This window comes from Solanum pennellii, chromosome 2 (genome assembly GCF_001406875.1).
Source record: "Solanum pennellii chromosome 2, SPENNV200".
NCBI classification, from domain to species: Eukaryota; Viridiplantae; Streptophyta; class Magnoliopsida; order Solanales; family Solanaceae; genus Solanum; species Solanum pennellii.
In genome coordinates this window covers 7,216,634-7,228,743 of record NC_028638.1, presented here as the reverse complement: position 1 = coordinate 7,228,743, position 12,110 = coordinate 7,216,634, and the positions used below count along the sequence as shown (strand labels likewise).

At 33.3% G+C, this 12,110-nt stretch overlaps 1 protein-coding gene across 3 annotated transcripts in view; it reads right to left on the bottom strand.

Annotated features, from left to right (window-relative positions):
- Positions 1-2,935, bottom strand: part of LOC107009382 (equilibrative nucleotide transporter 3-like) — an 8,275-nt gene extending 5,340 nt beyond the window's left edge. Inside the window, exons 1-9 of one of the 3 annotated variants that reach the window (XM_015208706.2) lie at positions 2,737-2,935; positions 2,562-2,666; positions 2,330-2,485; positions 2,090-2,233; positions 1,903-2,008; positions 1,513-1,691; positions 1,262-1,422; positions 929-1,179; positions 732-831 (exon numbers count right to left, since the gene is read on the bottom strand). In XM_015208706.2, coding sequence (XP_015064192.1) covers positions 732-831; positions 929-1,179; positions 1,262-1,422; positions 1,513-1,691; positions 1,903-2,008; positions 2,090-2,233; positions 2,330-2,485; positions 2,562-2,666; positions 2,737-2,775 — 1,241 coding nt within the window. In that variant the 5' untranslated portion in view covers positions 2,776-2,935. Of the gene's footprint in view, positions 1-643; positions 832-920; positions 1,180-1,261; positions 1,423-1,512; positions 1,692-1,902; positions 2,009-2,089; positions 2,234-2,329; positions 2,486-2,561; positions 2,667-2,736 lie in introns of those variants that run through there. The other 2 variants (XM_015208707.2, XM_015208709.2) reach the window with 2 other exon arrangements.
- Between the last annotated feature and the right edge of the window lie 9,175 nt (positions 2,936-12,110).

The window sequence follows — 12,110 nt, the reverse complement described above, 5'->3', positions numbered from 1 at the left end:
AAGGGGCGCCCTGGGGGTGGGGGTATGTGGGCAGGGCTACATTTATATTTTTGAGTTTGAACCATTTTGCTCAAACCATATTTGACAAGATCCATATTTGTTCATATTATATTTGGATGGAATTGTAATTCAAACCATTTTTTTCTCAAAGCATAGTCAATCCATGCAAATCCGATCCAATCCAACCGTTTCCCACCCCTACTACTTACAACATCACTGAATTTTTTTGAATAAAATATAACCTAAAATGTTACTGAGAAACACGTTTATACTAGTTTTGTAAAATTTCAAAAAAAAACGTATTATTCTAGTGAATTGATTTTAATAACGACTTCTTTTGGTAAAAAATTCTAATATTTTTTCTTCGAACCTTCTCAATGGAAATCCTAGATCCTCCACTGATTGGCTTACCTACTAATGAGAGTTGGTAAGTGTTATGATGACCTGAGTTTTTGAGTCATGACATAAATTAAAATAAATTTCAATGTCGATTGAGTAATATATATAGTTATGTTCATTACTTGAGAAAATATTGATGATCAAGTATACTAATTAATATATGATTGTGAACGAAAATATTGATGATCAAGTAAACTATAGCTTCAAAAAAGTTGGTAATTTAATGTCAAAAGAGAACATCATATAAAATTGTAAATGCTAAAGCTGAGGGGACATATATATATATTGAATGAAATTAGATAAAGATTCAAAATTTTGGATGCTTTACCAACCTTTGCCTATAAGCCACAACCAATCTAGAGTTACACCAGCAAATATACCTCCTAAAAGAAACAAAACTAGAAGATTTCCTAGTGCATTTTGCTCTGGTCCCTGTAGGATATATAAACCCAAAATCAATTTTCAGATACATGACTTTGAAATATAAGTAATTATTAATTAGGGTAAAAACATGAGATAACCTTGTAACCTTTTGGTGCACAAGTGAGGACACACACTGTGAGGTGCCCATTACTCAGTCCCAACAAGGTTGTTAACATAATCATCCATCCTTGATCACCATATTTGGCTGTGAAGTAGAAAGCAGGTACAAATAGAGAACGCAAAAGAATCACTACCATCAGCCCTTTCCGCGATTCCAGCTTTAAGCATTTGATTAGTGGGATGTATCTCCCTATGAGATCCCATACATTGTACATTGTGATAAGGACAAGTGCATACCTATAAATTTGTACAAACGTAAGAATGAATGAGTTATTGCACATTATAAAGTTTTAACAAAAAAATTACAAGAGAAATCAACCATGATCCTAAGCTGTGAGATCCAGTATCCTCAGACAAGAATCCAGGGAAAATCGATAATGTTAGAGCATATATCAGAAACAAATCTATTGCATAGTCTATGTTCTGCAATAACAATTCTTTGTTGTTAAGTCGCTCAACTTGTTGTGGATCATGCTCATTCTGCAACAAAATTAACACAAGAGCAACAGTGTTAGCACCAATACAAGTTACTATATATGACCCATCAATTTAAGAAAAATTTGCAATGACCTTTGTTTCTGGTCCTTGTTTGTAAACTCCGGCTGCAGCAAGGTCACTAGCAACAGTCTTTGATCCCTCTGAAGCTGCTTTTGCACGATAGTACTTCACTATTGGTAGCTTTGGGAAGACAAATGCATATAGGAGGACACAAAGCAGCTCAAAGAGTGTGGATATCGCGAAGAACAAAACTGCAGCAGAGAGTTTCAACAAATGGAATAGCATTGTAAGATATATAGTCTTAAACAAAAATAAATCAATTTATTGGTAGAAATTAAATGACGAGATCCATCTAAATGTTTTCAATATGAGCACAAGCCTATGTCAAGTCATTTTGCGTTTGCCTTTTTAGCAATTTGGATCATTAGCAGAAATAAAACAGTTATATGTTATGACACATACTTGCACCCTTTCGAAGACCGTCTTGTGAATTCTCAAATGCTGCTTTGGTAATTAGTCTTAACGAAGATGTTAGAGCACCAGATGCAGCCAATCCAGCAAGAAAAGACTGAAAATAACGTTTTATTAAAAACGAGAAATGTAGAGAAGGTGAAACAAATGAGAAAGAGATGATGTAGATTAATTAAACCTGCAAAAATTCAGGTAACATGAATGAAAGGTCTCCAATCATTCCACCTTGTACATGAGCATCTGCAACTCCAAAGGCACCACTAATAACACATATCCCAATAAAACTTCCTAACCATCCCTTACCAGATGTAGCTAAATCCAACTGTTAATGTAACATTAGAAAACAAAAATTAGATCTATCAACAATAAAAGAAATAGTGTAAGTGAAACAGAAAAATGAATGCAAATAATTACTTACAAGAAGAACTATAAATGTAGCTATGAAAAAAAGACTATATCCAAAAAGATTCCTTTTCCTTGTGTTAATTTTTGCTTCATTGTAAGCCAACATTGCAAGTGTTCCCAATGCAAATGGTTGATAAATGAGCGTAAGAACCCGCGAAGGATGATAATTCTGCAGATACACCAAATTTCAAACATTATTGTTTGCTCACAATATTAACATATTTCAAAGCTGAATCCGCACTTACGGGAAAGAGGGCGACATAGTAGTCCTGAATAGTTAACATACTGTTCCAAGAGAAGAGACAGCCATTGCCCAAAACCCAACAGACAAGCATTGCGCCATACTTGCCCTGCAAAAGTTAACACAAATTAGAACGAAGTATTTACATAGTCACGAAATACAGAAAAAGAAATACGAACCTCAAGTCTAACTGGAGCTCTAGTATAAACCTCAGCCATTGATAATAATAGTACTATAGATTGATTTCAGCAGCAGTATGTATGCATTTAGTATCAAATATGATATCAGAAAAAACCTAAAAAAGAGTTGAGCAAATCAAATCAAAGTCAAAATAACAATAAGCCCCAAATAAAGCGGATCACATTCCTGATCCTATTAATTACTACTTATCCCTATCCATATTTATATCAATCAAACCTTTATTTTAATTTATTTACTTCACATAAATTTTAAAAAATATTAAATCACACTTTTGAACCTTTTCATTTAATTAATGATATATTTTAATCTTGTGAACTTAAAAATTTATGTGGAAAATTTAAATTAAAAAATTGCTAAAAAATAGAAAAAGATTTATTTTTTTAAACACACTAAAAAAAGGAGAACGAATGCATTGAATCGAATAGAATAAAAGAATATACTATATATTAAATGGATTTAAACAACTAATGCATCTAACTCTTTATCAATAAAAGGATGGGTAAAACTTATCATCACCGAGTGTTTACAGCAAGTCAATCCATGCATATTATGTGTTTAAATTTATAATCCATTTTACTTTATAAAATCACATAATAATAAAAATTGTATTGATTTGGTGTAAACATCCTATACGAATAAATTTTTTTCTAAAAGGATTGTTCTGTTTTGTTTTATATACTAGTTGAATGAATGTACATGTTCTGTTCTTTATCACATGTTAGTAAATAAATTATTAAAATATATGTTATTGTTATAAAATCAAGCTCATAAGGATATAATCATAAAGAGAAGAAGACAAGAAAAGTAGATAGAAGAAGAGGAATTTTCTTCTTATTCAAGTGTATGTAAGTCTCATATGTATTTCATACAATACTGAATGAACAATCCTATTTATAGAGTGAGAAATCACTCCAAAAGTCACCATATTAAGTATCATAATAAATAGATACATTCTTATCCAAAACGGTTCATGAATCTAGTGAATATGGATGGTTGTTCATGTACCAACCTTATAGACTATCCACTCATTCAATGAATTTATAACACTCCCCCTTGGATGTCCATAGATAATGTGCCTCGTTAAAACCTTACTAGAAAAAACCCTGTGGGAAAAAATTCTAGTGAAGGAAAAAGAGTACACATATATTTTGATACGCACTATTTGTTGCCTCATTAAAAACATTGCCAGGAAAACCCATTGGGAAAAAAATCTCGGTCAAGGAAAAAAGACTGCAACGCGTACTATACTCCCCCTGATTAAAACATCACTTAATTTCTTGTGATGATGTCTCCAATCTTCGTACATTGTGGTTGGTATATTCTTTTTCAAAGAAAAACCACACATTTCTTGAATATAGTGTGTCCTTTATCTCAACCAGACGCTCTTTCGACTTGCTTCATGGAGGACTTTTATTTCTGCATAGCAACATTTGCTTCATTGATCGCCAGGATATTATTGTGCCTCCTCATGAAAACAAATAGCGTGTTTGAGATCGTGCTTTATGCGGATCAGATAAATATTCTGCATCTGCGTAACCAATTAATTTTGTCTTGGAGTCCTCGGAATAGAATAAACCCATAACTATGGTCCTTAGAGGATATTCAATCATGTGCTCAACACCATTTCAATGTCCTTTCATCAGGGAGAAACTGAATATTGCCAGTAAATTTACTGCAAAACAAATATCTGGTCAAATATTGTTAGTAAGTTTCAGCACCAAGAAACTCTTCATCCTTCTTTTGAGATAAAACTGAATCATCATTTATGTCAAGTGATCTCATAATCATTTGGGTACTCAATGAATGTGATTTATCCATATAAAATTGCATCAAAATTTTTCAGTGTATGTGCACTGTTAGACAAATATTTCATTTGTCAAATTATCAATCTGTAGGTCAAGACAAAATTTTGTCTTACCAAGACCTTTACATAAAAATACAAGGACAATTAGGGTCATTCTTTTGTACCCTTTTTCTTCCTTGACTATTTCAATCCATATAAGGATTCTTGAAGCTTTATTGAAAAAGTTTCTTTCGAACTCTTATATGTTTCAGACACCTCGATTGTTTCAAGAATTTTCATATAACCTTCATTGTCTAGCTAGACATTACAATTATTCATTACATGCATTCAAGTTTTTCATATGTTGCCAGATCAAAACAAACCTCATTGCATCCACCAAAGGAGAAAACATCTCCAATAATGTCAGGATTTTTGCGATAAACCTTTATGCCCCAAGGCACAAACCGTATTTGATATCTTACGGTTATACTATCGCATAATAATTTATTTGTACCCCACTGACATTATACCTTGATTTATGGACTACCAGTCCAAAATGTCACTTTTCTAAGTGAAACAAAATATACTTGAATTGTGCATTTTACTTGGCCAACCATTTATCTGTCCACACTATATGACAGATTTGAATTCAAGATCCTCGTCACAATTTATATCATTGAGCGCTACCTCATATCAAAGATACCGTCGACGGTTATTTTATATCGATTCCAACTAGACATAACTTATCGAGATCTCTTCATTTTTCGTTATTTCAGGTACCTGAACCTTTTTCAAGATTTTATGAAGTGTTATGTCAATGTGCTCTTTTATAGCACTTGCCTCATTATCATGACCATATTGATCATTTGCTCCTTCCTTCTTCAAGGAATTTTATATTTGGAATCGATTGGTCTATTACGCTTCCGGCGTATCATAGACTCTGTCCTTCAAGGACTTCACATTGGAGCATTTGCAGCTGAATTATATCATAGGGTCAGTGCATTCATCTGGCAACTGATTTGCAACATTATGCAACTGAATTATCCCTTGAACTTTAAGTTCACATATTTATTTAACGAGGATCTAGATAATTCATAATTAACCTCACACATAATTTTCAGCTGTCAATCATCTCTCCCCCTAATGTTAGAAAATCTAACATTCATTCCAACCTTATTTGGAAGTTCATCTTTGTGCGTGGTGGAGCAATTAAAATCATAACCGCACATTCAACATTTTAGATGAAAATTATATGGTTCCTGACCCTGAACCAATTTTAATGGGGAAACCTTGTTGGTTTGATGCATACATGTGTTGCTACATGTTAAATAAAATTATCTCATACCAAATCTTATTTGGGAGTTTTGTTCTCATAACCATGATTTAGCTATAATTGGAGGCATACAATTTCTGCTAAATCAACCAGCATTATCAATATAATTTCATAGTTTGGAACTGTGCTCTTAATTTTAACAATTCGAGCAAACAACCTTACAAAAACCAATTTGTAAGTTGACAACAAAATACATGTGACCATCGCATAGATGCATCAATCATATAGTTGCAAATGATCCACATGACAGGTGAACGGGCCCATATTCACCCTTTTATATGTTCCAAAAATTTTAGGGGATTACAATCCCAACCTTAGCTGGTACAATGATCATTTTATCAAGAGAACAAGCAACACAAGAGAATTCTTGAAGAATCTTTATTTCTTCATCATATAAATCACCTGAATTCTCAATCACGTTTGCATCACATTTAATCGGAATGGTCAACCAGTCATGCCAACTGATCTTTATTTTAGTACACTTATAATTTACTTTTACATGTGATTTCATCAGCATGTACATGTTTGTATGGAACAAACAAGAGGAAAAGTGGGGTAATCTTTTACATAAACATTTATAACCCTCTTCGGTTGTAGTGATTTATAGTCTCAATATTTATTTTCAATTCATCCGAAACTTAAAAAGTTTCTTTTGAGACTTACTACAACCCCAATATTATTTCTCTGATAATAGCACAACTCGTTAGAGCTTGCAATTAATTTTGTGTACTATCACATATTGCATGACACCATCCCTATGGTGAGCATCTCCTTCAAGGAGGAAATTATATTATTATTGTCATGGTCAAAATCATTACGAGCAAGACATGTTTCTTGCTTTACTTTTGTTGTACCATAGGTACACAACCAATGACAAATTTGTATTGCCACACAATAATGACCACAACCCTTATAGGCAAGAACTATTTCTTTCTTTTGCCCTTTCGGTAGTTCACAATAAACATACCATAGTGACGTATAAAACGTACAATACAATTAGCCATTTCTGCCAAATAAAATTTATTTCCTCTCAAATCTCCCGTAGAGATGAGATGTGACATATATCATTTTTTCTCAAACCTTCCATAGAGGTGAGTTGTGGCATATATCCAACCCATAATGATTTTATCACATCTTGACCCATTCTCTTATAGAATGGTCGAGCATTCACGATACTCATCACAAGTCACATTCTCTTCAAGGAATGGACTAATCATTTATATGTACTTCATAAATTTGCATTATAAGCACATTGTCATGGCTTTAAAATTCATCATATTTCCATGACACACCTCAACATCACTTTGAAAGATCAAGTGTACCATCACTTTATCTTCTTGTATCATGATAGAGGATTTATAAACTTGTCAAATTATTGGGTTGACAACATTCACAAGTCTAATGACCTTTCATACCATTTTGATAATAAAAATTGCCTTCACATTTTGAAGGACTATTTGAAGAACTCATAGTGTTCTTCTTTTTATCATTACCACAATGATGACTATTATAATTCTGTCCCTCCACGCCCTTATTCATATCATTAATTATTTGTCATCTTTCAGACTAATCATTCACTGCTACCACATTCATATGATTGAATGGAGCAAGTCAACAGGCGGATTTCAGAGTTATCACATGTTGCTACCACATTCTTTTCAAGGAATGGAGCAAATTCAATATGATGAATTTCAAGACATTTCATCAAAAATATATTATTTTTCTTAGTCATCATTTTATCATCGCTATGGTGCATTGGCTCAAACTCAATGTCTTACCCATATAAGGCGTGTTACGCCATAATTCTATGGGACTTGAACCCAATCACGGTGCATCAAAACTCTAATTGATGTCTTACCCTTTTGGTGCGATAGAACTTGAATCTATCGTCTTATCCTCAAATATTTTTCATTATGGTGCATCCGGACTTTAACCTGATGTCTTACCCTTTTGGTGCGATGAAACTTGAATCCATCGTCTTACCCTTAACCAACGGTATAATAAACCGAAGTACAACATGATTTATTCTTTGAGTCTTTCAAAACAATCAAAATAATATTCAAACTCATGCTATTAAAATTTTATACCTTCTTCCATTTAAGAAGTTTTGTATAGCATGTCATATTCAACCAATAGTAGTATATGTCTTCGGTTCCTGATAATTGTTAGTGACTGAATACTATTTTATTCTAAATCATAAAATATTTTAGAAAATACATACCTGATTTTATGCATATAATACTTTGATCTTCATAACGAGATCAACCAAAATATGAGCTAAAGAAAAACAAGAACTCACTCTCAATTAGATAGAGACTCGTGCTGATAACGTGTTATAAAATCAAGCTCATAAAGGATATAATCATAAAGAGAAGAAGACAAGAAAAGTAGTTAGAAGAAGAGGAATTTTCTTCTTATTCAAGTGTATGTAAGTCTCATCTGTATTTCATACAATAGTGAATGAACAATCCTATTTATAGAGTGAGAAATCACTCCAAAAGTCACCATATTAAGTATCATAATAAATAGATACATTCTTATCCAAAACGGTTCATGAATCTAGTGAATATGGATGGTTGTTCATGTACCAACCTTATGGACTATCCACTCATTCAATGAATTTATAACAGTTATATCTATTTAAATGATTCCCGAAAAAAATCTATTTAAATGACATAAATATATGTTATACCTCAAATATGTTAATATGGATTGGGTTCGGTGTACATTTATTTTTGTCTCTTTGGTTGTTTTATCATAGAAATTTTTTTTTTTTGCGACATTGATGTTTTTTAAAAGTGCAACCTATTTATCCATGTGAAATATAATATTGCTAAAAAGTACACGTCAACCTTTAATATAGTTTGACATTATAATTTGTTTATTTTGTAATTACAAATCACAACTGTATATATTTGAATCAATGAAAAATTCTTCTTAATTATGATTAAAATATAATTTTTATTTTCTTATAATCATAGGCAAATTTAAAATTTGAAGAGTGTTGGTGTACCAATAATATTTAAGCATAAGCGAAGCAAAATTAAAATAGTTGTTGATCAACCTGGGTTTATAAGGAGGTATTTCCTCACTTCTACCAGCAATTCAAAGTTCATTAAGGGTCCTTTATATATACACATGCATACACTCATGATTTTTTTTTAAATTAACGGACGTATGTGCACCCCTACCTTTACATGTGAGTCCGCCCCTTCTTACAATAATTTTCTATTATATAAGTATGATTTTGACAAAAGAAGTGGCACCAACCCGAACTCTTGTACCACAAGCAGAGAAATCGGGTAAATTCACAGGTGTGAATTTCAAAGGATGGCAGCAACGAGTATTTTTCTGGCTTACCACTCTTGGTCTGCAGAAATTTACAAGTGAAGATACTCCAGTTCCTGATGATGATATGCCAGACAGGAAAAAATTCATGATTACTGAAGCATGGATACAGACAGACTTCCTATGTAAAGGCAACATTTTGATTGCTTTAGAGGATGAATTATATAATGTTTATAGTGCAATAACAACTTCAAAAGAGTTGTGGGATGTACTTGAGAAGAAATATAAGACAGAAGATGCATGCTTGAAAAAGTTTGTGGTCGCAAAATTTTTAGCTATAAAATGGTAGATAGTAAAATTGTTGGATCACAAGTGCAGGAACTTCAACTTATTCTTCATGATCTGATTGCTGAAGATATGGTAGTAAATGAAGCTTTTCAAGTGGCTGCAATGATCGAGAAGTTGCCTCCTTCGTTGAACGATTTCAAGAATTATCTAAAGCGCAAGCGTAAAGAAATGAAGCTTGCTCTTGTGATTCGGCTCAAGATTGAGGAAGATAACAAAAACGTCGAAAAGAAGTCCCGTAAGAGTTCAACAATCATTGGAGTTAATATTGTTGAAGAAGCTCCTACCAAAGACAAAAAGAGAAAGAAGTCCAATGGGCAGAAGTCAGAACAGGCCAAGAAGAAATTCAAAGGCAACTGTTACAATTGTGGCAAGGCTGGTCATAGGTCTTCTGATTGTCATGCTCTAAGAAAGGACAAAAACAAAGGCAAAGGAAAAAGTCAAGCAAACATCGTGGAAAAGATGAAAGATGCAAATGACTTGTGTGCAATGATATTGGAGTGTAACTTAGTTGGAAATCACAAGGAGTGGTTTCTCGACTCAGCTGCCACTAGACATATTTGCTCTGCGAAAGAAGCCTTTGCAACGTACTCCTGCTGAGTACAATGAAGATTTATTCATGGGAAACACAGCAACAGCAAGGATTGCAGGAACTGGGAAAGTAATGTTGAAAATGACATCCGACAAGGTGTTGACTTTGTACAATGTTCTGCATGTCCCTACTATTAGGAAGAATTTAGTTTCTCCTGCACTACTCGTTAAGAATGGGTTTAAGTGTGTCCTAGTTTGTGATAAAGTTGTAATAAGTAAGAATGAAATGTTCATAGGAAAGGGCTACCTCAATGAGGGTCTTTTCAAACTAAATGTAATGGTTGTTGACAGTATTAATAAAATAAGTGATTTATGGCATGCCCGTTTGGGACATGTAAATTACAAAGCCTTGTGAAAATTGGTTAATCTAGAAGTATTGACTGATTTTAAATGCGATAAGTCGAAATGCGAAATTTGTGTGGAAAGTAAGTTTGTTAAACATCCTTACAAGTCTGTTGAAAGAAATTATAAAACTTTAGACTTAATTCACACAGATATATGCGATATGAAGTCAACATCATCTCGTAGTGGAAAAAAGTATTTTATATTTTTTTATTTATGACTGCACTCGATTTTGTTATGTATATTTGCTTAATAGTAAGCATGAAGCAATTGATGCATTTAAGCAATACAAAAATGAAGTGGAGAACCAACTGAATCTAAAGATAAAAATGATTCGGAGTGATAGGGGTGGAGAATATGAATCTCCTTTTGCAGAGATATGTTTGGAATATGATATTATTCATCAAACTACTGCACCTTATACACCACAGTCAAATGGCTTGGCAGAAAGGAAGAACAGAACATTAAAGGAAATGATGAATGCCTTAGTGATCAATTCTGGTTCACCGCGAAACCTTTGGGGGGGAAGCCATCCTTACAACTAATAAAATGCTCAATAGAGTACCCCATCGAAAAACACCATCAATTCCATATGAGTTGTGAAAAGGAAGAAAACTCAACTTGAAATATTTCAAAGTGTGGGGGTGTTTAGCCAAGGTAGAGGTTCCTTTACCGAAGAGGGATAAAATTGGACCTAAAACAATATATTGTGTCTTTATTGGGTATCCTGTGAATAGTAAAGCCTGTCGATTTTTAATTCACAAATTTGATAATCCTGAGATTCATGTTAATACGATAATTGAATCAGATAATGCAGAGTTTTTTGACAACATTTATTCATATAAAACTGAAAGTGAGTCAACAAGTGAAAGACCTAAATGACCACGAGAAGAATCAATGGAAAATATTCTAACTAGTGAGGAACCTAGACGTAGTACTCAGCAATGAAAATCTGCTTCTTTCGGACCAGATTTTGTAAGACTATTGCTTGAAAATGAGCCTCAAACATTTAAAGCAGCTATGTCTTCGTCAGAGTCAACTTATTGGAAAGAAGCAGTCAACAGTGAGATTGAATCAATTTTAAGCAATCACACTTGGGAATTGGCTGATCTTCCTCTAGGAAATAAACCTTTAGGATCAAAGTGGATCTTTAAGAAGAAAATGAAACCTGATGGGACTATTGACAAATATAAGGCTAGACTGATAGTCAAAGGGTACAGACAAAAGGAAGGTCTGGACTACTTTGAAACATACTCTCCAGTAACAAGGATAACATCAATTAGGATGTTAATAGCACTAGCAGCAGTGCATGATCTTAAAATCCACCAAATGGATGTAAAGACAGCCTTCTTAAATGGAGAGTTGGAGGAAGAAATTTACATGGAACAACCTGAAGGGTTTATAGTTCCTGGTAAAGAAAAGAAAGTGTGCAGACTTGTGAAGTCACTTTATGGACTCAAGCAAGCACCCAAAACGTTATGAATCATGAAGTCATTGTTTGTTTGTATGTTGATGACATGTTAATAACGAGTAAAAAAAATTGACGATATAAACGCTATTAAGCGCATGTTGTCCAGCAAGTTCGATATGAAAGACTTAGGAGTTGCATATTTGACCTTAGGGGTCAGGATTATCAAAACTCTCCAGGGACTAGCATTATTTCAATCTCA